This window comes from Pangasianodon hypophthalmus, chromosome 14 (assembly GCF_027358585.1).
Source record: "Pangasianodon hypophthalmus isolate fPanHyp1 chromosome 14, fPanHyp1.pri, whole genome shotgun sequence".
Lineage (NCBI taxonomy): Eukaryota > Metazoa > Chordata > Actinopteri > Siluriformes > Pangasiidae > Pangasianodon > Pangasianodon hypophthalmus.
In genome coordinates this window covers 21,418,140-21,446,081 of record NC_069723.1, presented here as the reverse complement: position 1 = coordinate 21,446,081, position 27,942 = coordinate 21,418,140, and the positions used below count along the sequence as shown (strand labels likewise).

At 37.5% G+C, this 27,942-nt stretch overlaps 3 protein-coding genes across 3 annotated transcripts in view; all 3 read left to right on the top strand.

The window, feature by feature from the left end:
- The first annotated feature begins 5,693 nt into the window (after window positions 1-5,693).
- Window positions 5,694-13,877, top strand: mmp13b (matrix metallopeptidase 13b). The gene is made up of 10 exons (XM_026934722.3): window positions 5,694-5,897; window positions 6,920-7,158; window positions 7,242-7,390; window positions 7,490-7,615; window positions 9,986-10,141; window positions 10,267-10,387; window positions 10,509-10,642; window positions 11,672-11,831; window positions 11,941-12,065; window positions 12,480-13,877. Exons 1-10 carry the CDS (start codon window positions 5,697-5,699, stop codon window positions 12,578-12,580), a joined length of 1,512 nt encoding a protein of 503 aa, XP_026790523.2. The 5' UTR covers window positions 5,694-5,696; the 3' UTR covers window positions 12,581-13,877.
- A 3,979-nt stretch (window positions 13,878-17,856) lies between these two features.
- On the top strand, window positions 17,857-23,570 carry n4bp2l2 (NEDD4 binding protein 2-like 2). The gene is made up of 6 exons (XM_026934715.3): window positions 17,857-18,014; window positions 19,285-20,222; window positions 21,132-21,256; window positions 21,370-21,458; window positions 21,585-21,661; window positions 22,675-23,570. Exons 2-6 carry the CDS (start codon window positions 19,285-19,287, stop codon window positions 22,823-22,825), a joined length of 1,380 nt encoding a protein of 459 aa, XP_026790516.3. The 5' UTR covers window positions 17,857-18,014; the 3' UTR covers window positions 22,826-23,570.
- A 2,293-nt stretch (window positions 23,571-25,863) lies between these two features.
- Window positions 25,864-27,942, top strand: part of pds5b (PDS5 cohesin associated factor B) — a 48,414-nt gene continuing 46,335 nt past the window's right edge. Inside the window, exon 1 of the mRNA XM_034310599.2 lies at window positions 25,864-26,012. The gene's annotated coding sequence lies outside the window, so the exon portion shown is untranslated. The remainder of the gene's footprint in view (window positions 26,013-27,942) is intronic.

The window sequence follows — 27,942 nt, the reverse complement described above, 5'->3', positions numbered from 1 at the left end:
AAGACTAGCTAGGCTAGACTGCTGTGTCAAAATTTAGCCATGATACGTGTTTTTTAAGCATGACCAATTTACTCAGGTGGAAAGGCAAAATGAAAAGTGACATAACCAACAAAACCGCACTTGCTTTGCATGCAGCCCAGATTCACTCACATTATGAGGCAAAACGAAGTGTCACAAAAAAAAAAAATCAACATTTCATTTCCAAACCTAACCATTTCAGCGTGTTCATGCACACGAGCGGTGATGTGCAGTCACAATGGCATGTGCCTTGCAAATGTATTTGATGAATTTCTTGCACATGTTGCTGGTTTTTACATCCGTTTTGGTGCAGACCTGGGGTCAAAATTATAACCAGCGTTCCCAGGTCTCAGCAACATTCCCATCCCAGATCCTTAAAAAAACTGCACAAAGACACCTGAAACTATCCCAGAAAATTCAGGCTGTAAAAGTATTTTCTCAGTACTTGCATGGGAACAGCAGTATCTGGTGGTTTATCATTGCCTAGTGCAGACATTATCCACTCCATAATCCCTCATTCCTTCTTCTCATCTTTATAATAAGTGTATCTTATACACTGTCCGCACTTACACTTTCCCTTTGCTTGTCATAGTCTACATTTGGAGAAACTGATTTTATTTAATTCTGATTATTTGCTTTAAAACAAGATCTTGGCCGAAGACTATTTCAAGCTAGCAACACGTCCATCCTGGTTCTGCCTCCTTCATACACGGCTAGTCCTCTACTTTCCTAATATGGTCAGTATTTCCTGTTCTTGCCCATCTTCCACTGTATTTGTATGAAAAGTCTGTTTAAACTCACAATAAAGCGTCTGCATTTTTGAACGGTGTATTTCCTAGTCAGGTTTTAGTTCCTAGTTTCTGCTTGTCATATTTCTCTGTTCTAGTTTTTTACTTATTTCTCTTTCACTCGGGTATTGTTGTTTTTTTTTTTTTTTCATTTCTCTGCATGATGTACTTGGATGAACATTAAAGGTGCAATAGTGGATTTTTTTAGTCTATACTAGAAATCATTATGAATCAAATTTTGTGTGTTTATAGTGTTATGAGTGTTATAAGGCTTGGCTTTCGAGCAGCTGAATGGCCTAGTGCTTAGCTAATGATACTAACATGCCACGCTAATACCGGCGCTTAGAGCACATAGGAGCTTAAGAAAAAAGACAGCGACTAGCCGAATTTTGTGCGTTTATAGTAGTGCAAGTTGTCTTAGGAGCAGGTGAATGTCCAAGTGCACATGAAAGTGATGTCATGATGTCAGTCCTTGCTAATGCCAACTCTACTCGAACCGCCGTAGGTTCTGGGGGCGGAGCTTGATGTACATTTGTGGGAATGGGGGTGGGGGGTAAAAAAATCCTTCAACTCTTATTCGACTCCACATACTTTTAGAGACCTTGCCAAATTTGGACAACGCACCTTGAATACACACTCTTCATATATGCATTTGCATTCCTTTTTCCTTTAAACAATATACTGCAGCATCGCTGCACCTGTAAACCAGGCACTAACTTGCATACCCTGCGCCGCCGTGGTTGCTCGTTAACGTGACGTTTAATGTCCTTGTTTTGTAAGACTAAGTCTTTACTGGTAGTAAACAAATGTATCAGTGTTTGTGTGGTTGTTTTCCCAGGATATTTCAGCTCTGTGGCTAACCACCAACCAAAGCATGTCTTTGTGCAATAAGTGTGCCAATAAAAGACCAAAAGTTTAACCACGCTTCCTAGTCAAGCTTCTTTCTCGTCAATGTCACAATGCACCATATTCCTCCACACCAAGACATTTCAGCTTCTTTTCTTTCCATCTACACACATCCTACTATCCTCCTATCATATATCACCTCTTTGTCCTTGTGAAGATGTTTAGCACAGAAGCTGATTGTCCAAAATCCCCCTAAACCTCATTCCTTTATGACTCACAGCCCTTGAGGCAGATTCAGATTAACTGTCCGTGTAACCAGACAGCGATCTGAGACAGCACCACATTCCAAGTGTGTGCATCATTACAAACCTGTAATCCTGTAAACAACCGTGCACGTTTTCTACATTTCTTTGTTTTGCTTTGTCCTGTTTTCAATACATACCTGCTAAATTCATGGTTGTCGCCATGTAATAGTTTAAGTCTAGGAGTTCTGTCCCCGCATCATAGCACTCAGTGTGTGTGTGTGTGTGTGTGTGTGTGTGCTGCTATCAGGACATGTCCTCACGTGCATCACGGTAGATTTCTGAATAGCTTAACACTCCAAATAGTAACATTCAGAACACAAACAACTGATTAGCTTCTTCTTCTTGTTAAAAGCTGCATCCTAGCAGGAAAAACCTTCAGCAAAAAAAAAAATCTACAGTGCTGGTGCTTCTTTCAGAACCTGCTTTAAATGTTAATAATGCTGAAAAAAATGCACCAAATGTTGATTAGAATACAGAATGGAATTATGTACAGTATATTTCAAGAATATTATTAATATTTGTGTACTAGGGATCATACTATGTGTCACTTCTGGTGTAAAATGTGCAAACCCAAGGTTCTAATTCGTGTCCACTGCAGTTCAAGACTTTAACGAAGTTCTTTTATATTTTGTCACGTTTTCTTTTGAAACATTTTCTTTTTCAGTCCAGATGTCCTCCTAAATGACAGTTAACAAAAACAAAAAAAAAAAACACTGGTCTTAAGCTTTAAGTATTGGACTGAGTTTAAGCTTTAACCTGGATTAGATCGAAGTTAATTAAAGTTTATTGTTCTATCGACACCCAACATTTAAACCCTGTTTTAAAATAAACAGGATTGAACAGAATCCATCATTTAATCCTGGCTTCAGTCTTACAATAATCATAGATTAACTTTAATTGCTGCATTTGTTCTCAGTCAGAGATTTTTATTTTAATGTTGGTTTGCATAAATTTTAGAAATGCCACTATAGGTTAGCTCAAGGTTTCCCCAAGAGTTACATAAACTGCAAGACAAAAAAGAATGTCACTTCCCAATTTTGAAGGATGTTTAATTAAAAAAAAATAGTATACTATAAAATACTAGTACACTAGAGAAGGAAAAGCATGACTCATCAAGGAAAAAAGGAAGCAGTACTACATATTTACTACTATACATAATTTTTAGTTGCTTTAGTTATTACTGTAACTATAATTACTAATATGACTCAATATCTGTTGCAATACACTTATGCAGGAACGAGATTTGCGTCAAACTGTCTCAGTCTCTATTATTAACTAATCTATTCATTTTCAAGCTAAATACAGTGTACATTATATGCTGCAATATAGGGGCAATTGTTGCTGTAAATATTACTTCAGATCCTGTGCATTACATTCTTTCCATCTAATCTTGTCCACTAAAAGGCTTAAATTAAGATTATTGAAGATGGGTAGTGCAGGTGAAAACGTTGTCTGAGAACCACAGGATTAGACAGATTGTGGAAAACAAACACAAGGAAATTATATCGAAGTGATTTTTTCATGAGAAGTGTTTCTTAAAAATGATCTTAAGAGGAGCATCATAGAGGGACAGAAGTTCATTAGAATAAATCCCAAATCAGAGATTAAGGTTTTAATTGGAAAATTTGGTAAATTATGTGGTTCAGCACAACGTAAAGATACTCAGAATAAAAATTTAGATCAACAAATACTTATTTAAAACTTTAAACTAAATTGTTTAACATGTTGCAATGTAGTTAATCCTAAATCTTCCCACTGAAGCTCATCCTGTGTAAGATTTCTGTCCCTGAGTGGTTAAGTGATCCCAGACCTGACCACATGTTGAAAAAATGCCCGAGATGCAATTTTTTCGTAGTTTACTTTGCAAAGCCGCAAAAAGTCCAGCAGCGTATTCCACCTCTCTGCCTCCATGTGCTATCTTGAATAACGGAGGAGTCAGCATGAGTTACAAAACTGTCCACTTTACAAAATTTAGCTTCAAAACAGTGTTACCTCTCACTGAGGTCATTACATGCCATGTTTTTCTCTGTTGTTCTTTTGTTTGAATGGGAAGAGAGGAAGTGGTCGTGGTACTTTTTCATGAATCACAGTTACTGTCTAGAGGTATAATGGTGATGCTGATGCACCTTTTATCATAACCATCCCGTATACAGTATCAGTGGAGTCACTTTTCATAGAGTTTATGAACAACCTGCATTTAAGCCTGTGATTTATTATCATTTATTCATCTAAAAGCATATAGTTCAGTAACTACAGTGAAATTAATTTATAATTACAAGACTGGGGAATGTAAATCTGCCATTTTAAGGGGTTAATATAAGACATATATAACAGTTGCAGTGTTTTGTAGCTCAAACTTTTTTTTTTTTTTGCCATTTCTGTGTATTAACCCCTGACCCACTAATCCTGGATTAGTGACACAACAGCAACGCTTACTCAAAGCGGCGTGGCAATGCATCACAGTCATGAGGTGCAACTCTGTCTGGAAATGTTACTAATGGATGTGAAGATGGCATCATGATCAGTCTCTAAGGAACGTCTGTCTAAATTAAGCAGAAGGGTATTCACAGACAATCAGAAATGTGGTCTGGTTTATTTCAGCTTCAGGTATCTAAGCAATAAAACGCTTAGGAGTGTGCTGTTACAGGAAAATAATCAAATACAGAGTAGTGTGATAAAGCAGAGCTACTGCTACCACCCAGGAGTTCATTATTTTCCTAAAACAACACATCCTGCAGTGTTTTATTCCTCTACCTTTTAGAACATGTCATACTTTTTATCTGTTTATAGTTACATTTAATGTTGTGGGACTCCAGCAAGACAAGATAATTCATGTTATTAATTATGTTGTAGCAGCAAAGTCCTCTGTTCTGAAAACTCTCCTGCGGCGGAAAGTTTAAAGTTGCAGTTTTAACTGTTACAAAGTGCTGACACTGGAGACTCCTTACATAAATGATAAAATAGATGTTTTATAAAGGGCTCCTGAATGGCACAATAGAAATGCGTTTGAATCCCAACAATGTAGCCAAGGGCACTAAATTAGCCATTCTCTCTAGGCAGGTGGGAGGGGCATATTCTCTCTCCCCTGTCAATCACAGCGACAATAGCCAATCACAGGCATCTGTGAGCTCATGTATGTAGAAGAGGGTAGATAGTGCTTTCCTCTGAGTGTGTTCTGTGAGCAGCGATTCTAGAAGATGCAGTAGGCATCACAGGAAGCATGTGTTAGCCTTCACCCTCTCCAGGTGGTAGCTGTCGTGTGATAGGAGAGAGCCAACTGGTGGGTGGGAATTGGCAGGTGACTATATTGGAGAAAAAAATGGGGGAAACTGAAAAAAAAAAATTAAAATAAAAAAAAAACATCTCCTGGCAGAAAACTTCACCGTATCAATGATCATTCATGTATTATTAATCTGTTTATGTGCCGTTTACGTCCCTGTGTGTTGTTACTATAAAATGATAACACTTTACAGATGCACCATTGTCAGAGCTGCCGTTATAGGAAATTAATCAACACCTTCTGACTAATGTGGTATAAATAAATATGACAACATAGTTTCTTCTAAATTCTAATAAACTATAATTATGAGCAAGACTCATGTTTTGTGAGCAATATGAAATCATTCAGTAAACTTCAGTGATATAATTGTACATTCTTTTCGAAGAATCTTTTATAAACCACAGAAGTGCTGCTGCCTGCACTTTTCAGACTAGAAGGAAGTCCCCAGGGTACTTTTACATGAATCATGACATGTTAGTGCCGGAGAGGTGGGAGAGCACTCAGGTCAATATAAAGGCCCTCCAGACACAGTCACTCACAGAGGCACACAGTGCAGAAAACATGGAGATTCTAGTTGTAGCTGTACTATTAGTGACTGTGGGACAGTCGTTTACCAAACCCGTTCCTGCAAACAAGACGGACACTTGGCTATTAGGAGAGGTGAGAGAAACATTTTGAAAGATGGCAAATACATTTGTTCTTTTAGTCTTTTAGTCAGTGGGGTGCAATAATATCTGGGCAAGTGAAAATATCTTTTACATATTATATATATATATATATATACATATATATATATATATATATATATATATATATATATATATATATATATATATATATATATTATGTTTAGTTGTTTGAATCTTAGTGATGGAAGAAGGCTAACAAATATTTAACTGTAAATTGTTCCAGATCCAGAAATGCGTGAATGTATGCCTAATTTCTAGAAACTTTTTTATCACTTTGAGGATTGAAATTGTCTTGGCAGATAATTTTGCTTATTTCTAGAAATAAAGCCTTAAAAATGATCAAGCTTGAAATAACAAGAAAAAAATGTCTAGAAATAGGTTTAATATTCTGTCAGAATTAGAAATGTTACCAGAATTTGTCTGTATTCAAAGCTGATACGTACTAGCATTAAATATTTGTCAGGGTCCCCCCATCGCTAATTTAAAAACAAGAAGAAAAGAAACTTTTTTAAATTTAACACTTATCTATTTTATCTGTTTTGATTGTATATTTCTGTAAATGTATTTTTTTTTCCTCTACCTAGAGTACATTCTTAATTGTTTTTTGTTTTCAATTTACTATTTGCTATTTTATTTACTGATTATTCATAATATTTTTTAAATGATGCTTTATTTTATTATACATTCTAAATTTGTTTTTAATGTTTTAATATTATTCCTTTACTTTCTTTGATTTTTAACTGTCTCTTAACTCTTGTTTCTCTTTTACATGACATGTGTAAAGCACTTTGTGTTACATTTTAAATATATGCTATAAAAAAATATGCTATAAAATTGTATTATTAATATTATAAAGCCATATAAATGTTTTATAGGAGGCATTGCATCTGATATGAAAGGTTGCTATATCTATATACATCACTTCTATAAAAATATGGTCCATGTTTACATTTTCTCTTTATTTCTCTTTATTTGTCCTGTGTTCGTGTTTAGCGATATCTCAGACGGTTCTACGGCATGCAACCCGGCCTGCTGGGAAACCCCAAATCTTCAGATGTGATGACTGAGAAGATCCGCGCCATGCAGTCATTCTTCAAGCTGGAGGTCACTGGGAAGCTGGACGACAACACACTGGAGGTCATGAAGAAGGCCAGATGTGGTGTGCCAGAAGTAGCAGAGTACAATCTCTTCCCCAGGAAGCCCAAATGGCAGAACACGCTTGTGACATTCAGGTTGGTCTTGTTTTTGGTAAATTTGTATTGTTTTGCTGTTTTGTGTATGATTTTTTTTTCAACAGTTATCCATTATCGCACAGGGTAACAAACTACACTCCTGACCTGGAGAAGGAGGATGTGGATCGAGCCATTCATAATGCCCTGAAGGTCTGGAGTGTTGTGACTCCTCTGAAGTTCAAGCGGCTGCGTGAAGGAATCGCCGACATCATGATCAGCTTCGGGAGACGAGGTAGACTCACGTCACGAGGATTCAGTTCCATCACAGAAATGTTATAACATTCTCAGACCTTTTTTCATTTGTCATGTTTTGGTGTGGTTTAAATGACAGAACATGGAGATCACAACCCCTTCGACGGCCCTGAGGGACTCCTCGCCCATGCTTACCCACCAGGAATAGGCATCGGTGGAGACACACACTTTGATGAGGATGAAATATGGACAAAAGATTCACATGGTAACGTACAGTCCTTGTTAAAATCTGAGTCCATTAATTTGTTTTTTATTACACAGTTATACCACAGCGCTGCTGAATTCTCGTTTCTGATTGGTTAGAAGGTGTTAAGTAATTTTCTGTAACATTAGCACTGACACAAGTTCTGGCTGAAAGGCAAATCACAGGTCTATATTAATGCATTCATTCTAATATGCTATTGTTTCTATAGTAACCGCTCATTCACAGGGACTTGTATAGCAGGCAGTCCATATAATCTAAGACCAATAATAAATAGATTTAAGGACGTAATGTTATATAAGGATGAAAAGCATATAACTGTTCATATGGTGAGGTTTTCTGCAGGGAAATATTTATTTAACATTAATGGAAGGAGTCTCCAGCGTCAGCACTTTGTAAAATTCAGTACGTTTTCCACCAAAGTCTTCAGAACAGAAGGCTTTATGGTCTACGTTCTTTCTCTTGGTAACATAATAATAATTAATAAAATAATATAATTGTATAAAATATTTCGGGATGTTCTGTCAGTGGAAGATAATCAACTTTGAGGTGGTAACAGGAACTCCACTTCCATCACACCACCCTGTTGTTGATTATGTTCCTATTACAGCATGCCTCCAAGTGTTATTACTTACTTATTAAAAGAGACTACAACATCTTGAAGATAGACAAAGGTTCTACCAAGCTAACTTTTTTTCTGAATAGTGCAGTTCTAGGATCCTTTGGTTCTAAGAATGTTCAATCTGGATGATGTGAGAACATTTTATATAACAGTTAGCTCCGGTCCACTAATTTGATTGGTCGAGTGGCATTCCAAGAGTGCCTATATTTCCTATAACCGCACTGGGATGTTCCACTGTGTGTATCACTCGGCTCATCTGTGTTTGCCATGAAAAATTTCACTTCCTAGTTTGAAACGATTACTACAATAATGTAAGTGACATTTTCAGTGGACATGGCAGACGATATATTTTTCTTAAATATAACTTCTGACTGAAAATTTGAAAGCTAATTTCACTAGAAGCACCTTTAACAGGAATGTACAAATCAATGTGAGCCAGGTAGCCAGCTAGCTGATGGGCTGTAAAGTGAGTGAAGCTTCTTCAGGATCTATTTCCTCTAGCGGAGCAAAATTAAACAAAATATTTGGCCATATTAATTTCTTGTTTATAGAACTGTTGTATAAAAGCAATATCACACTGGCAATCATGCTGTTATACTAAACATCGGCGTTATTCAAACTGTTACTACATTTACTACGGGCAAATCAGGGTGTCTGCACGTTGGCATGGTAACACACAACACACGCAACATTTTCACAGAACTGTTGTATAAATGCAGGGGGGCATGGTGGCTTAGTGGTTAGCCTCGCCCCTCCAGGGTTGGAGGTTCAATTCCTGCCTCCACCCTGCGTGCGTGGAGTTTGTTCTCCCTGTGTTTTGGGGGTTTCCTCCAGGTACTACAGTTTCCTCCCTAGTCCAAAGACATGTATCTTAAGCTGATTGGCATCCTTAAATTGTCCATAGTGTGCAAGTGTGTGTGATATTGCCCTGCGATGGGTTGGCACCCCGTCCAGCGTGTCCCCCGCCCTGTGCCCCGAGTCCCCCTGAGATAGACTCCAGGCTCCCTGCAACCCTGTGTAGGATAAGCAGTACAGAAAATGGATGAATGGATGGATGTATATGGATAAGAACAATATCATTCTCAGAATTGCGCTTTTATACTGAATATCAGTATAAAATATATTCAGTAAAATAAAATAATATTCAGTACAACAGCACTCTTGCTCTTACGGTATTGCTTAATTATATAACACTTATAAATGTTCCTACAATGTCGCTGCAAGATTTTTGGTTTCCATAACGTTTTTGTCTATCTGGGAATGCTGTGTGAGTAATAACAATGTGGAGTATAAATAATATATCAAAATGAAAATGCTTATTTGTTGTGGACTTTTAGATGCTACTGTAGTATAACTTGTGATATGGTGGTGCAGTGGGTAGTGTTGCTGCCTCACAGCTCCAGGGGCCTCAGTTTGATCCTGAGTTCGAGTTACTGTCTGTGTGAACTTTTGCATGTTCTCTTCCCAAAAACATGCTAGTAGGTGTATTTGGCTTCACTGAATTGCCTCTAGGTGTGAAAGAGCATGTGAATGTGTGTACATGGTGAGCTGCGATGGACTAGTGTCCTATTCAGGGTGTATTCCCGGCTTGTATACCCAGTGCTCCTAGGATAGCCTCCAGATCCACTACAGTGATATAAAGTTGATTGAATAAATGAAAGAATCAATGAACAGATCTACTGTGACTACATCATAAAAAAAGATGCATTTAAATGAGAAGTGTTAATGAGTTCCTCTGACTTCTCTTGCAGCATATAACCTGTTCTTGGTAGCGGCTCATGAATTCGGTCACGCTCTCGGCATGGCTCATTCTAATGATCCTGGCTCGCTGATGTACCCGGTTTACTCGTACACCAGTGGGTTCCCTCTGTCTGAAGATGACATCAAAGGCATACAAGAACTCTATGGTAAATACAAGAGACTGGTGGCTACGATACAACAAATGGAACAGTATACAATATACATTTCTTTTGATTTTGATTGCACGTCAATCCAGATGTAACCATTTTTTGTGTTTCTGGCTGATTCACAGGCCCCAACCCAGATCACAAGAAGGTCAAACCCCAGCCTGAGGCTCCAAAAAAGTGTGACCCTGAGTTAAGCATCGATGCCGTGACAGAGCTCCGTGGAGAGGTGCTCATTTTCAAAGACAGGTGCTTAACGATGAAGACTTTCTTCAGTGATTCTGTCTCACTCCAACTAATGACTTCATCACTGCACCACTAGTTTTTAACCCAACCCTAAATTTAAATGTGTTTCTACTCCTCTTGGCAGATATTTCTGGCGTGTACACCCACAGTTCACTGAACCTGAACTCGCACTCATTCAATCCACATGGCCTCAACTCCCAAAGAAAGTAAACGCAGCTTATGAGAACTCAGAGAAAGACATCGTCATCATATTCAGTGGTTTGTGTTTCTTTTCACATAACGTACTTAATGTGTTGTCACTGTTCATGATGATAAAATTATAATTACAGTATATTATATTTGCACCCCATTGGACACACACTTCAGCTATTTTCGCTTCTAAATGCCAAAAATAAATAAATAAATAAATAAATAAAAGCACAGTTCAATTAATTTATTTAGCACCATTAGCTGAGTGAGCCAGCTATCTAAACATGGCACTGAATAACACTGTTCTGCCTAGCTAGCAAATGTTACACTAATGCACATTATGTATTAGTACACATTATGTACTAATGCACTAGCTAACATTATGCTAGATATAGAATGCTAACTAACATTAAGCTAACTGTCATGTAAACCAGGTTCGATAGTAAGCTAGTAAATATTAGGCTAACAGTTAAGTAATTAAAACCGTAACCCAGGCTTGCTAGTAAGCTAGTTAACAATAGGCTATGTTCACTAGCAAGCTAGTTAACATTATGCTAACTTTTATGCAACTAAAGTCATTAGCAAGGTTCGCTAGTAGGCTAGCTAACATTAAGCTAATTATTATAAAATTAAAATCACCTCCCTAGCAAGCTATCTAACACTGGACTAGCCGTTATACTGAGTTAATTAGCCAAGTTCACTAGCAAGCTATCTAACAAAATACAAGCTATTATATAAAAAAGGACTAACTAATGGTCAACAGCAAGTTGGCTAATGTTTGGCAAGCTATCATGTAAATAAGACCAAGCACTAGCTAACATTGGGGGAAACTATTTTATAATTAAAACCATTAGCCAGGTTCGTTAGCAACCTAGCTAACAAAAGGCTAAATATTGTTCTGCATAATAGTGGGCAAGTTGCTAGCTAGTGCTAGCCTTCATGGTCCCAGATTATGCAATGGAGGGCGAAAGAGCTACAACTGGCCTCTGTCTTGTAATAACTCAATGTAGTATTAGTATTATTATTAATATTATGTATATCTGTATATCATAGTATTATTAATATTATTGTTATACTCATGTTTATTGGATTTTCAAGGTATCAGAATGTGGGCCCTTAACGGTTACACCCTGGTGCCAGGCTACCCAAAATACATCCACACTCTGGGACTCCCTAAATCCATCCGCAAAATAGATGCTGCGGTTTACATTTCTGACACGGGCAAGACTCTGCTCTTCACTGACGAGGAGTACTGGAGGTGAACTGAATTTCTTATCTTACATTCACACCAAGGCGTTATTAAATGTCAAACTCAAAAAACAGTGCGTGCAGAATGTGGAGCTCACTGAGTTTGATTTCATCCACAGTTACAATGAACAGAGTGGCACCATGGATCACGGATACCCCAGGTCCATAAAGGACGACTTTCCTGGGATGCAAGAGAGAGACGGGGACGAGGTGGACGAGGTGGATGCTGCCACCTACAAGAATGGTAAGGGCGGCTTTTTCATGCTATACGTAGCTCAAAGTGTGTTTGGTATGGGATATGAAATAAAACACGACCGGGGTGTGCTGTTATAGGTTATAATCACTGACAGGGTAATGAAAGGGAGTTACTGTTACCATGCTGACATTTTCCTATAACAGGAGTGTTTTATTCCTCTTATACCACAACAATTTGTCAGTATTTACAACAATTATTAAAGAATGTCACATCATAATTTTAACTGTTTATAGTTACATTTAATGTTGAAGAACATCCATGAGAGGAGTTAGTTCATGTTATCACTTCCCACGTTTTCTCCATTCAATTAAAAAAAGAAGAAGAGAAAGAAAAAACACAGCTTGTCATGTTACAGGCCAATCAAAAATACCTATTTTTCTCTCTGTGCTTCATTTTAAACAGGATACTTGTACTTGTACCATGAGAACCTGCAGTATGAGTACAGCTACAATAGACGGAAAGTCGTACGCATGATGAAAGCCAATGACCTGCTGAACTGCTGAGCTCTTACAGTGCACATGTCTCAAAACATTTACTTTATTACTTACTTTTTAAAACAAAGTGTGATAGTTCATTTTTTTATTTGTGAATTTGTAACTACTGAGCTGGTTCGGTTAAAAAAGTAGCAGTTCTGATTATTTATGCATGTATTTATAGTTTGGTGAAATTGTACCTAAGGGCAGTGTTCATAACGCTACATAACACCAATATAATCCCTTTATGACAGGTGTCAGGTGTCATCAAGACCTCTTTTCACTTGTCTCTGGTGTAGTATGTACATTTGACATCATAATTGGCAAAAGCGCTGTTTATAACAATTGACATAAGTCATCAGATGTCATATTGTCAGTTTAGATGTCACCTAACTCAGGTTTTATGTCAACTTGATGTCATAATTCACAAAAGAAGTATAGCAATTAACATAAACCTATATAGATCTTATTCCAGATAAAGGCTTATTCCAACAGGTGTGTGGTGTTATAAAGACTGTTTTTGTCAATTATGATGCCATTTGTGTCAGGTGTTATAACAACCTGACATCATCATTGACAAAAACAGTCTTTATGACAATTAATATAAACTTTCATGTATGTTATGTCATGTACTGATTTTATGTACTCATAAAGTCAGTCATAATGTCAAGTTTACATAACACCTGAGTCAAGTCACATCATAACTGACAAATAGTCTTTATGTCACCTGTTGGAATAAGCCTTTACATGGAATAATATCTATGTAGTTTTATCTCAAATTCATAAAGACGTCTTCTGATATAATGTCTGAGTCAATGACATAGAATTTTGATGAAGTAAGGTTGTGTTATGACATGTTATTACCAACAAGGTGTCTAGTACAGGACACATTACCTTTAATACCTTTACTTTAATAACATTACTTGTCATCTTATGTCACATCTTCATCATGAATTACACTGAGCTACAAAATCAGGTGTCATGACATTCTAATGTACTGTAAATCAGCTCAGAAAGTGACATAACACAACGCCAACAAAAATCTACATCAGTTTATAACCTCTATAACTGACCTTTATAACCAGCTATGTAGGTTTCTTGTAGCCTTCTGAACACTACCACTAAGTAAAGTTTTACATACAGTTTCATGAGTCTGGAACCATGTTGAATAATTAAAATTGTGAAATGCCTTTCCTCTAAATCTGACGTTGATGTGACGATGAAATAAAGTGCTCTGTGTTGATTCACGGACAGTGAATATTTAATGCATTATTTATTAGTACTTTAGGAAGGTTGAAAAATGAAATAAATTCTTACATAAATATTTTTGTCTCAGTGTATTTTCTCTTTAATTGTGATGTTTTTGGATTTACATTTAGTTATTTGACTGACGCTTTAATCCAGAGTGACTTACACCTGAGGAAGGATTCAGTCCAAACACACTATCAGTGGCCCCTGCATAGTAATAATATGATTCGAGTACACACTGATAGCAGGATGAGTCGAGGACTACACCAGGCCACCAATGTTACATCAGATAGCATGATAACAAGAAGTGAAATAAGTAAGGAATAACTCAATTTGGAGCATGCTGTTATAGGAAAATTATCAACGACAGGATGGCGTGCTGCAATGGAGTTACTGTTATCACACCAAAGTTGATTGTTTTCCTATGACACCATGTCTAAACTGTTTTATGCCTCTTATACCACTGTCATTTTTTTGTTTTGTTTTGTTTTTTTTGCCAACGATTACTTTAGTAGAACAACACAATAAAATCATATTTTTTTTTTTATCAGTTTATAGTTGCATTTAGTATTGTGGAAGTTGCTGTTATCGCTTACTTTCTCTCTCTTGAAGTTAACAAGACAAAAAACACACCTTGTCATGTTACAGAGAAACCAGAAAGTATAAACACTTCATTCCTGAAGACTTAGTGGAAAACTCACTGACACTGGAGACTCCTTCCATAAATGTTAAATGTATGTCTCCTGACAGAAATCTTCACCATATCAACAACTATATGTTTTTCTATGTTAAATAATGATAATTAGCTTTGAGTTATGTGGAGCGTCTACCTTACGAGACTGTGAGTTGTTGCTATAGAAACTATAACATGTTAGAATGGATTGGAGTAGATTAAAATACGTAAACCTATGGTAGGAACTACTGTCAGAGCTGCTGTTAGAGAAAATTAATCCACACTTTCTGATTTGAGAGTTCAACACTGCTGTGTTTAAAATATACTTGTAATTATGCAGCACTCTTTCAAATCTAATTTATGATTTTGTCATTCATACTCACATGGCTGGTCGTCTTGATCTGATCACGATCTTAACACAGGAATCTATCTGTCCCTGTTTTGGTTTAGTTTGGAAAGCACTAGTGTTTGAGATGCTCTTTTTCTTTCTTTGGATGTGAAATGTTTATTCACTGTAAGTTGCATAAGTTGCACAACATATCCTTATTTCCAGAAATTGCACTAAACTCACATCCCAAACCTCACTTGGCAGCTCCATGTGTTTGCTTAAAACCCACACACACACGATGAGCGAGAACTCAACCACAAAAATTTGCATATCTGTGTGTGACGTTTGTCAGAACTCAGCCTGTTTCTTTTTCTCACTACCGATCTGGGAACTCAGAGACCTTCCAGTATTTATTAGGCTTATTAGATCTAAGCAAGTTTGTCCTTAAAGCATATTAATTAAACATTTCAACATTTCAACATCGATGGGAGGAATGTGCTCTAAGATCCCTCAGTTTTGGCAGGAACATGAAACTGACACACAAAGCCACACACATCAGGTCAGAAAAAAAAAAGTTTTTATTTATTTACTGTGTAATTTTAGCTGTTTGTTCATGTTTATATCCAGGCCCAAATTTCATGACTCTTATGTCAGTCAACATTCGACTAGTACACCGCTAGTCACCTTGTCTATAGGATAATATACTGTACATAATAACTCAAAAACATCGTGACCATGTTTAAATTGCATAGATTTGCATATCTATAACCATTTTTTCAAAAATGTTTTAAATACATTTGCCTCTTGGATCAAGCACAATAATATTGGAGCTGTTTCCTGTGAGATTTGAAATAACACTTGAGCTAAAGCTTAATAAGGAAATGGAAATTGCCCAAGAGGAAACTGGGAAGAAAAGTCAATGACAGCGTGATAAAAAAAACAGGACTGTTGTTATTTTATTTATGTCCAGGGGGACATAATTTTTAGCTTTTATCATACATTTTCCACACAACCAGAGAGATAAACTTAAGCAAAATACAACATCATGCCATGGTTTCCAGCAGCAGGTTTTCATGGAGAAGTTTTCCCTAGTGATAAGACATTTCATACTGAGCAGATGTTTCGGCACAGGAATCATTTCAACAAGATGTGTTTTTATTCAGCGAAGGATTTTGTGTAGACGTTAAATTTAGCAAGGTGAGTTTAGGCTACAGTTTATCATCATTTCCTGAGTCTTTATCTTGACTTCAGCTTTTTGTTGGAAGTTCAGTATTTGTGTAACTTAAGTCCATTTTCCTGGTCTTTCTCCACTCTTCATCTGTCCACTTTGGCCAAGCCTGTGCTCACTGTAGCCTCAGATTTCTGTTCTTGTCTGACAGAAGTGGAATCCGATCATCGTCATCTTCTGCTGTTGTGCGACAAGATTCAGCGTGTTGCGCATTTTGAGATGCTTTTCTGCTCATCACGGTTGTAAAGAGTGGATATTTGAGTTAAGTAGCTGAAAATTGGAGCCAGAGTCTGCACAGTAGAAACCTTGGAGCCAGAAGATGTGCAGTAGATATGGCCGGACAGACAGTGGGTCCGCCTCTCACCCGTCCATGTTAGTGATGGACACGGTACGTGAGCGTGCATGCTGATATTACCTTCAGATATTACCTTTATCTGCAACTTCAGATGTGCATTGGCTAACTCAAAGTGACAAGTACAGTGTTATTAATTAAAATGGATAATTTTTGCAGGTATATCAATTTTATCATTGTCAGGAAAATATTTTAGAGCTTTGAGTCATGACTGACTGAGCTGCCATTTGCTAGCTAGCTGACATTATCTATCATTTTAAGTAATGTAAGTATAAGTAGCTAATGTAATGCACCAGCTGAAGATATAAAGATCAGTCAACTTTTACACTCAACACATTTTCATCTAGCTCTGACACTTGCAGTAGGTTAGCTATCTGAATGGAGAAGTGCGCTCTTAATGCTTTGCTCCTTCTGTTGGTGGAGCTCATTTAAAAAGGAGAGAATGGCTAACCTTATCGAGATATTCTGTGTTTGCTAAGGTCATACAGCAAATCGTAGATTATTATTAAATTCAGTTAGCGTTAGCTGCCGTGGCTTGTGCCATCACTTCGTTTACACACATTGGTTTGGAAAATCTGCAAAGAACTCCAATCTGACAGTCTGTTAGAACAGTTTACAGTAGAACAAGAATTGGCTTTCCTGCAGAACCGTCAAGCGCTTCAGGTCTGTGTTGGAAAGTGTGTGTGCGTGTTCATGAGGTGATCATAAAGACTTCGATCACCTAATTAGCCATGCCTTTTTATTTATCACCAAATAACTCCAATAAATACAGAGCCCCACACATGACATGAGGGCAAAAATACTATATATCATGGCCAGGAAATAAGAATTTGTTCCTATGATTTATTAATACATGAGTATGTTTTATTAATTCATTCTCTCCTTTTAGGTAAATTGTGGCCACGTTGTATTAATTCGTTCCCTTGTTTTACTAATTCGTTCCCTTGTTTTAAAAGGACGATAGATTTATGAAATGGCGGGCACAAATTGGTAAAATAAGGGAATGAATTAATAAAACATGCTCACGTATTAATAAATCTTGTGAACGAATTCTTTATTCGTGGGCACAATATATTGTTTTTTTACCCATATGTCATGTGAGGGGCTCCGTAAATAAAACATATTTGCTGTGAGGAAAAATATTAGAGTCATCTGAACTTGTAAAAACGACAAAACATTATTCCTGAAAATAATTTGACTAATTGTCAATTATGACTAACCCTGACTAGCATAGGAATGGGCAGGGTTAAATATTGTACTACAGCCAGCCACTAGAGGGCCTCAGAGACATTATGGCTTCACATTTAAATCCCTGATAAGACGTCCACCCATATATATGATCACTGTACTGCAGACTTGCACTGGTTTATCCGGTCCTTTCCAATATGGCGGACGTGTCGACGCATAGCTTTAGCGAGCAACTCGGCTAATATGGCGTCAAATGTTTCTTGGTTAATACGAATGGCCGTCAGGTGTCAGTAGAGAGTCGGGTGTTACTATTTCACACCCACGAAGAAAACAACTTCCGGCGCTCCGACTGTTTCGTTTTCACTAACCGTCGTTCAGACTGTTTACTGTTTCTTCCTCTTTTTCCACGAACGTAGATGATTGCTGACTGACTTTCTATTATTTTAGGTAAATATTACACTTAAATACCTACAACCAGGTCGTTTATTATCAGAAATGACTCCACAGACCGGTGGACTTTAGCTAGGCTTGTAAACACTGGTTAGGGATGAATCCTAAATAGTCCCTTTTTGTATATAAAGTGCACTACGGAGTGCGCGGAAGCCATTATTTCACACCCTATGTAGTGCACTCAGGTAGGGAATAAGGGGATGTTTGGAATTCAGCCATGTCCAGACGAAGTAAACGTGTGTGTATATGAGCTTAATAACAAATAGACAATAAATAATTGTGAATCTTATTTTAATTTAAATATAGAAGATTATTTGTAAATATAACTGGCCGTTTAATTAACAGTTTCCATTAAATAAATTGTTAAAAAAAAAACAACTTTTCAAAGGTTGAATAGTAGTTTGTAGCTACTGAAATTGACTTTTAGGTTCATTTCCATTCCAGAGATTTCTGTACTGCTGCTGGAATCATAATGAACACACACACACACACACAATATTTTTATTACTATTGTTAACGTCCTGAAACATGTAAGGCTGTGTGTGTGATTAAAGGCTTTATTTGTGCTAACTGCAGTGAGTGTGTGTTTACATGCACAACATCATTATCTACTCTAGCTCTAGATTAATCACATGGTCTCGTGAACAGCATGCTGAAATCTGATTAATTCAGCAAGCACAAATAAATCTTTTAAAAAATAAATGTAAAATAAATCTTTACTGATGTTTATTCGATGTCTAGATTTCAGCAGCAGTGAAAAATTTGAATGCGTCTCTGCTCATATGTCGGGAAAGCAGTAGGATTTTAGTGTTTATGTACCACTAGTCTTATATCAGTTGTCCTTCTGTATCTGTGCGAATGATGTACTGGAGAGAAATTGCTTGTGTATAAACAGTATCGCTGTGTGAGAACGATGTTTTTGCTCTTCGTTATTTCTGCCACCTATTTTACAGGTTTTACTGGGATAGATCAGCGAAACAACAGCATTGTTATATTTTCAATAAATCAAACACTTCAAGCCTGTAGCAGCAGAGCAAGTTACTATTCTAACTATTGATAAAGTTAAACATTGCTCAAATTTGTCACATCGCTCACCCCGCCCACTTCGTTGCTGGAATTCACATGTGCTTGATGAAAATAAATGCGACTGACTGCATTAGTGGCGTCGCTGTCGGTTTGATCGCAGGGTGATAGAGGAAAATTTGTATTAAAATGTTTCACTGGATTTCCAGCAAACCTCAAACATTTCTGTATGCATTCTTTCCAGATGCCTAATGTTACTCCAACTGGATCTTCTCCTCCACCTGTGAGTGGAAATGTCGAAGATCCACAGCAGCTCGACCAAGCTGAAACTGTGAGCTACAGCAGGACTTTTCCAGAGGACGCTCCTGATCCTGGACTTCCTGGACTTCCCGAACAGCAGAGCGTGTTGGACTGCGTGGAGGTGGTGGAGTTGAATCACAGCCCAGAGAAGCTTAACACAGGTGAAGAGAAAACCTTGGGAGATGACAAGCGAAGCAGAGAAGAGGTCGTTAAAGAGATCAGCATCAGCAGCGCCGCTTTCATCGGCCCGGCATGTCGACCGCAGCCTGCGATAGAGAATGAACTGAGCGAGTTTTATAAAGAGCTCGCGCAAATCGACCAGCAGGACACTGGAGATGGGAATAGTGAGAATGTCTCTCAGTTCTGCGCTCCACCAGACACTGTAGATGGGAAAAGTGAGAATGTCTCTTGGTCCTGGGCTCCACCAATCAACCCACCAGCCGTAAAAGAGAAGGGAAATGATCACAGGAACACCTGCAGGCCCTATCCAGCTACACGGCCACAAACAGACTACAGGAACACACCACAATGGAGACCGCAGTCTTATGACATGACCTGCAACTGGTCAAACTCACACAGCTATCAAAATCAGTGGCAGCTTCCTCCACCAAACTTCCACTCCTATCCTCCACCTCGACCTGAGAATCCCACACACCCGCCGTACTTCCAGCCTCAGGGACACCAGCACAGTCAGCTTGAGAACAGCAGCTTCCCTTCGTTTCACAGTCCTGCTTCATATGCTCCATATGAAGCGTTTGAAAGATGGCAGCATGAGAAGCAGAGTTATCAGACCGTGAACCAACACGAGCGTAACGACGGTCCGTCTTTGGTGTTGATTTTGATGAGAGGAGTCCCAGGTTCCGGGAAATCAACTCTAGCCAGGTGAGTTTTGTACGTGCAGCTGAATAAAATACAGTATTGTGCAAAAAAAAAACTATTAATCTTTATAACTATAATGTGATCTTCAATGGTGTCCAGGATTTATTTTGTTAAATTTTTTTAAGTTAAACTTCTTTCAACAACGTCACACTGGTTTCAGTTTGGTTGCCAGGTTCCTACATTACCCATAATGCCGTAGTGGTGCAGTGGGATATTTGCTGCGTTTGACTAAAGCTCGTAACTCGGAATTTCCGACCTCAGATTAGGAAAAAAACAAAGAAAACACTCCCTCAACTAGGAATTCCTGCTGGTTTACTCAACCCTGCGTTTAGCAAGTGAGGTCATATCAACATGGCCTCTTGCAGCATCCACGGTAAACGAAGTCGCACTTTTTTAAAATTAATTATACAAGTATTTGGTTTAGATTAATCAAGATGCAAACATATTAGTTTGTCAAGTCTATAACACTGACTATGCAGTTTTGAGAAGGTGAATATACATCACTCATCACGGTTAGGATGTTGCTAACAAAAGACATTAATGGAAGTGTCTGTGTTTTTCCTCACTATGTAGTTTGAATGCGTTGCGCTCGAAAATGCCGTAGTTCCGACTTCAAAGTTAAGATGAACGCGGCATTAACTCTCGCTTCATCCCTACTTTAGGAGAGCGATGCAGCTGCGCTTTAGTAATTTAATCTGTCCTCATCTGTACACTCTGCTCAAACAGATCAGATCCCAAAGCTTCAACTTTCACTCTAATACCACCGGTAATGCCATCGTAGACAGCACAGATGTGCTTCTCAAAGTCTTCGCTTTGCGTCAGTGGATAATCTGCCCTGGATACTGGATAGATTTTTATATATCGATATGTATATATCTGTTGTAATAACACAGAAGGTTGTGCATTTCTCAGGCAAATATCGGCCAGCGGTCCGAGTGGACTGATCCTCAGCACAGATGATTACTTCTACCAGAAGGACGGCTACCACTTCGAGCCCACTCTGCTCGGAGCCGCACACGACTGGAACCAAAACAGAGGTACGTGAGTCCTGTGAAATCCTAATTCCAGACCAAAATACCTGCATGTGTTCACTGAATCATGTCTCTATGCTGATGTTTCTAAAGATCTGTGATTTGTTTTCTTTTTATAGCCAAAAAAGCCATGCTGAATGGGCATACACCGGTTATCATTGATAATACTAACGTTCAGGCCTGGGAAATGAAGCCATACGTGACAGTGGTAAGATCCTTCCACGTGAATGCAGCTTTTCTAGAGAGCACACTGTGTACACTTTTAATTCATGTATCAGTTCTTTGCGCTTTCTCTGATCAATTTTATTTCTTTCTTCCTTTTATTGTTTTTCAGGCTTTAGAGATGGGATATAGAGTGGAGTTTGTTGAGCCTGACACCAGCTGGAAATGTGATCCTGTTGAGTTAGAAAAGTAAGTCTGCTCGTGGTTTGGATGTTATAGGCATTTTAACAGCATGTAGTGTTGTATCCTCGCAGCTCCAGGGTCCCCTGATCAATCCTAAACCCGTGCTAAGGGCTGATTATGCCTCATCAGAACTCAAATGAGCTTTTGTAATCTTTTAGATCAGTACAAGGATCTCAGCCATTCTGTCAAGGCGTGTAGTGCAAAAGCTCATGTTTTCAAATTCTGTTTCTGCAAAAATCACATCATCTAAAGGAAATTGTTTTTTGACTCCAGGCTTTTGAGCTTTTCGCAGTGATTAATTAAAGCCATTAACGTTGTATGACTCCTCCATTATGATTTAGATTGTTGAATGAGTAAACAAAATTAAATATAAGGACTGACCTAATTGAAAAACATAGTAGCTTAGTTAGCTGTTTAGTTGCTTTAGTAGTTTATTCTATAAACAGTGTAAACAGTTCCACTGTGCTAACCAACCGGCCTATTAAGTAAGGAATAAAACACTCGGGGACATGCTGTTATAGGAAAATAATCAGTGACAGGGTGGTGTAAGGAGTAGAGAAAGCAGAGTTACAGCTGCCACCCTGGTGTAGGTTATTTTTTTCTATAACAGCACATCCTGAAGTGTTTTATTCCACTTATACCTCAGCAGTTTGCTAACTATTATATTTTTTTTATTTATTAAGGAATGACACAAATGTACTTTATATCCATTTATAGTTACTTTTAAAGGAATGTCTGCAAAGCAAGTTAGTTTCATACAAACAGTCATTACCTCCTCAGCCTTTATTTATTTATTTATTATATGTAACTGTAATCAGTGTTGGAATGGTAACAGGAACTCTGAGTATAATGGGGCTGCATCACACCAACCCTTGTTGATTACTTTCCTATTACATCAGGACCCAAAGTGTTTTTAGTAGCGGAAATACACACTACTGTGTTTATTTTACACTACAGTGTTTATTCTTGCATATTTTTGTCCATAATCTTTCTGGAAACTCCTTCCTTCGTGTCACCAGGAGGAATCATCACGGAGTCTCGAGGGAAACTATAGCAAACATGCTGGACAAATTCGAGCTCCCGATCAGCGTGGACATTGTGATGAATTCCTGTGAGCCTGCTCATAAAAGAAGAGAACATCATTCTAGACCATACAGACACAGAAGATGACAAATAACCAGAATTTTCTTATTTGCTGATTTATAAACTTTTAACAAGAATGGACTTTATTTTTTTTTTAGTGATATTTATAATGACACCATTTTAAACAGTGTTTACTTTGGGGTTAGCTTTTTTATTTAAACATGACTTGATGTCTGGTTTTGAATGGATTGTAAAAATAATTATGAAGTCATTAATAGTAATGATGCTAATTATAAGTCACTAATGTTAATAAACTGTGGTCTATAAAGTCATAGATCTTCAGGAAATCCTCTGAAATTCATTTTATGCTTGAGTTTATTTTTCGAATTGTAAGCAGTGTTTTATGGAAAGGCTTGTAAAAGCTTTGTATGGGACGTCAGATGCCAGCTTTTCCTTTCTACGTAAAATCTGACTATAACCCAGTGTAATCACAGACACTGATTAAATACCAAGAGCTCACTTTACTTTCTTTTTCCTCTGGAGAATTTCATCTCTCTGATCTGATATAAACACTACCAAGGAACCCTCAGGTGAAATGAACAAAAATCCTGAAACAAAAAATTTTTTTTTAAAATGAAAAATATTTAATGACGACTAGTACATATTGTTCTACCTTCCTGTTCAGAATTTGTTATTATGAATGTTTATTATGTTTAATGCTTTGTGATTATATTATGCTATTATTATATGCTGTGTTTATAATACTATTACAAAAATTTTGTACGGTAGAATTGTAATAAACACATAAATGCATTTCAAAAATAGTGGTAAAAAATTTGGTATTATTTATGGAATAAAATGTTGAATTGTTGATCAATTAATATTGTTTTAAGTAAGAAATGCTATTATTATTATTACATGATGCTAATAATAATAATAATAATAATGTGATATTTCAGTAAAAGAATCAATTTTTAAAAATGTGTCTATTATTTTTTAGCACATGTTATTATTACTAAAATATAGTATAATGAAATATATAATATAATATAATATAATTCATTCATTTGTCTTCAGTAACTGGTTTATCTTGGTCATGGTTGCGGTCTCCTGTCCCAGGAACACTGGACATGAGGAAGGAATACATCCTGGAAGGGAGATAATATTCCTGGGATGCGTCCTGGATCCATTGCCATCCTGCCCAGGATAAAAGCGCTTACTGAAAATGAATAATATCATGTCATAACCAATCAGATCATTACACACTCACAGTAATCGCTTTATCCTGGGATGTCTGGGATGTCTGGATGTGAAGCAGAAATACACCCTGCCTAGGAGGTCTGTACATCACAAGGCACCATGCACAGACTCATCCACTTTTTCACACCTACAGGCATTTAATCTTAGCAAATCAGCATACTGACATGTTTTGGGGAGGTGGGAGGAAACCAGAGAACCCATTAGAAACCTGCATGGACGTGAGGAGAACACGTGAAACTCCACAAAGACAATAACCTGAGCTCAAGATCGAACCCCGGACCCTGGAGCTGTCAGATAACAGCGCTACCACCACCATGCTGCCATAATGTAATGTAATGTAATGTTAGAGTATTAGGAAATTTGCTATTATTTGTTTAGTTGGTTTTTTTTTGTTTGTTTTTTTATTGATTATTTGAGTGTACATTATGTTTTTATGTTTACTTATTTAATTAAAAATGTTTTTGTTTAAAAAAAAATCATCATGGAAATCAGCTAAATGCCTCCGCAAGGTCAAAATTGTCATATTGTAATACAACAAAAAAAGAATGAGTCACATGAAAACCTTTATAATTTTATTTTGCATGATCAGGTTCAAGATACACTACATGGCTGAAGGTATATGGACACCTGACCATCATGTCCATATGTGCTTGTTCAGCATCTCTTTCCAAAGCCATGGGCATTAATATAGAGTTGGTTTGCTGTTATAATAACCTCACTTCTTCTGAGAAAGCTTTCCACTAGATGTTGGAGCGTGGCTGTGGGGATTTTTGGTCATTCAGCTACAAGAGCATTAGTGAGGTCAGGCAATTTAAGGAAATTTAAGGCGGCTCATTTAGGGCTAGGGGCATGCACTAATTTAGGAGGCAGCCCATTTAAGGAAGCAAAGAGGTTACACTCCATGCAAGGGTTTCAGAGTCTGCAGAGACTCGTTTTGTTTTTGAATTGCAGCAGGTAATGAGTCATTCCTCCTCCCCTTCTCCATTTTCAAATTTTTTATTTTTTAAATTATTTATAAATCCCATATCTTTTAATGTTCTAATGTTCTATTTAAGCTCTTCTTGTATTAAATGCAATATCGTTTTGCCATTTATTCTTTTATTTTTTATATAATTGTCATTTTGTAAGTCTCTTTGAACTGCTTATTTGTATGAAAGGTGCTATATAAATAAAGACATTATTATTATTAATTATTATCCGCATCATCATCTGCATCATCATCACTGTCACTATTATTATTGTCACCATTATTATTATCTGCATCATCATCTACGTCATCATTGTCACTATTATTATTATTATTATTATTATTATTATTATTATTGTTGTTACTATTATCATCTGCATCATCATCATTGTCACTATTATTATTATTATCGTTATTCCCATCATCATCTGCATCATCATCATTGTCACTATTATTATTGTCACCATTATTATTATTATCTGCATCATCATCTACGTCATCATTGTCACTATTATTATTATTATTATTATTATTATTATTATTGTTATTATTATTATTATTATTATTATTATTGTTATTATTATTATTGTTGTTGTTATCATCTGCATCATCATCATTGTCACTACAATTATTATTATTATTATTATTATTATTGTTGTTATTATTATCATCCGCATCATCATTGTCACTATTATTATTATTATTATTATTATTATTATCGTAAAGTGTGTGTGTGTGTGTGTGTGTGTGTGTGTGTGTGTGTGTGTGTGTGTGTGTGTGTGTGTGTGTGTGTGTGTGTGTGTGTGTGTGTGTGGCCAGTAGAGGTCAGTGTTGGCCTGTGCTTTGTGTGTGCGCGCGCGCGTGCAGTGTGGATTGGTGCAGCTGCAGGCAGGAATTGGCGCCATTTTGAAGCGCAGCGCGGATCACACAGCGGCGGAGTGTGTGTGTGTGTATGAGAGAGAGAGAGAGAGCGCGAGAGATAGACACACACACACACACACACACGCAGAGACACGGCGGCGGGCTGCGGAGCTGATCAACACTCAGGTACACGGCTCTATCTGGACGTTTTACCCGGCAGAGGTGCACTTATTTATACACATATACACTGTGTGTGTGTGCACGAGATTCCTTTCCTCCTTTAGTGAGGATTCCTGTAATGGCGGTTTTGGAGCTCGAGCTGGTGGATAGTAGTGGAAGATTAGCTATAGCATGGCTAACACTCAGAATATCCATTCTCTCTCTTTATCACAACTGCACCGCTTTTCTAAAATGCTTGACTGGAAAAAAAGATCATTTTCCCCTCATCATGTTTTCGTGTTTGTGTTGATGCAGAGAATCTGTGTGCTTCATTTCAGGTATTCTTGACGGCTGCTGTTTGTTTGTTGTAGCTAGGCTAGGCTAATAAAATGTAGCTGTTTATCCAATAAGGCTAACAGCACCCCGCGTTAGCAGCGCCGAGCTCGCGCGTGGACGCTGCGGTTCATCTGCTTATTTCTGCCATGCTAACTAACAAACATTCAACTCATCTGCCTTGTGATTCTATTAGTTAGCTACGTAGCTAACACGAAGTCCTTGCTAGCTTTATGTGGACGTCCATTGTGGGGAATTTCGTTAATATTGTTAAGTATGATTAGCATGCTAGCTGTCAAATAGTCCTCCATGCACTGATTGTGGTTGTGTTTAATTAATTAGTTAGCAGTTAATCAGCTCCACGCCCCTTGTGAGTGTGTGCGCGCGCGCGCGCGTGTATATATGTGTGTGTGTGTGTGTGTGTAGACGAACATTTGGGGCTGTTATGGGTCATCAATCCAAGTGCTTGGGTTATTAGAGCGTTATAAAGCGACATGAGACATGCATACTGTGTAACTGATGGTGTTAGTGTCACGGTGTGTGTGTGAACATTTTATATTGTTATGGGTCATCAAACTAACTGCTTGAGCTATTAGAGTGTTATAAAGCAACATAAGATGTGCATAATGTGTAACTGATGGTGTCAGTATCACTCTGTGTGTGTGTGTGTGTGAGAGTGAGTGAGACTATTTGAATTGTTATGGATCATCATACTAAGTGCTTGGGTTATTAGAGCGTTATAAAGTGACATAAGATGTGCATAATGTGTAATTGATGGTGTTAGTATCACTGTGTGTGTGTGTGTGTGTGTGTGTGTGTGTGAGAGAGAGAGAGAGAGAGAGAGACCATTTTATACTGTTATGGGTCATCAAAATCAAGTGCTTGGGTTATTAGAGTGTTATAATGAGACATGAGACATGCACAATGTGTAACACTGTGTGTGTGTGAGACTGTTTGGATTATTATGGGTCATCAAACTAACTGCTTGAGCTATTAGTGTTATAAAGCGACATAAGATGTGCATAATGTGTAACTGATGGTGTTAGTATCACTCTGTGTGTGTGTGTGAGAGTGAGTGAGACTATTTGAATTGTTATGGATCATCATACTAAGTGCTTGGGTTATTAGAGCGTTATAAAGTGACATAAGATGTGCATAATGTGTAATTGATGGTGTTAGTATCACTGTGTGTGTGTGTGTGTGACCATTTTATACTGTTATGGGTCATCAGTTCAAGTGCTTGGTCTATTAGAGCGTTATAATGAGACATGTATACTGTGTAATTAGTGGTGTTTAGTATGTCTCACATGCTGGTTATGTTCATGAGAGCTGAATTAACACCACCTCTTCTTAATTAGTTGCATTTTTGTGCTTCTGTTTTGATATCCTTGTTTGACCTGTAAATCATTTGGATTATTTTACCTTTTATAATATTCATGGTGATATTTATATTTTTGATGATTCTCTGATCTTATAGTGTTGGGGGGAAAAAATTGCATGGGATTGTTGGAACTCTGAACCCTGAAACACGTTAAAACACATTTCCACTGATGATGTGTTTAGAGACAATGATGCTGATGTGTTGGTTGGTGTTGTGTTCTCGTTATTCGGGTGAGATGTTTGC

What these genes read in the sequence shown, in the direction of transcription:
- mmp13b (XM_026934722.3), top strand. Translation starts at nt 5,697, where the DNA reads ATGAATCATGACATGTTAGTGCCGGAGAGGTGGGAGAGCACTCAGGTC. An exon ending in AACACGCTTGTGACATTCAG is followed by an intron (nt 7,159 to 7,241) that starts GTTGGTCTTGTT and finishes ATTATCGCACAG; the next exon opens with GGTAACAAACTACACTCCTG. An exon ending in GATCAGCTTCGGGAGACGAG is followed by an intron (nt 7,391 to 7,489) that starts GTAGACTCACGT and finishes TTTAAATGACAG; the next exon opens with AACATGGAGATCACAACCCC.
- n4bp2l2 (XM_026934715.3), top strand. Translation starts at nt 19,285, where the DNA reads ATGCCTAATGTTACTCCAACTGGATCTTCTCCTCCACCTGTGAGTGGA. An exon ending in CGACTGGAACCAAAACAGAG is followed by an intron (nt 21,257 to 21,369) that starts GTACGTGAGTCC and finishes TTCTTTTTATAG; the next exon opens with CCAAAAAAGCCATGCTGAAT. An exon ending in TGAAGCCATACGTGACAGTG is followed by an intron (nt 21,459 to 21,584) that starts GTAAGATCCTTC and finishes ATTGTTTTTCAG; the next exon opens with GCTTTAGAGATGGGATATAG.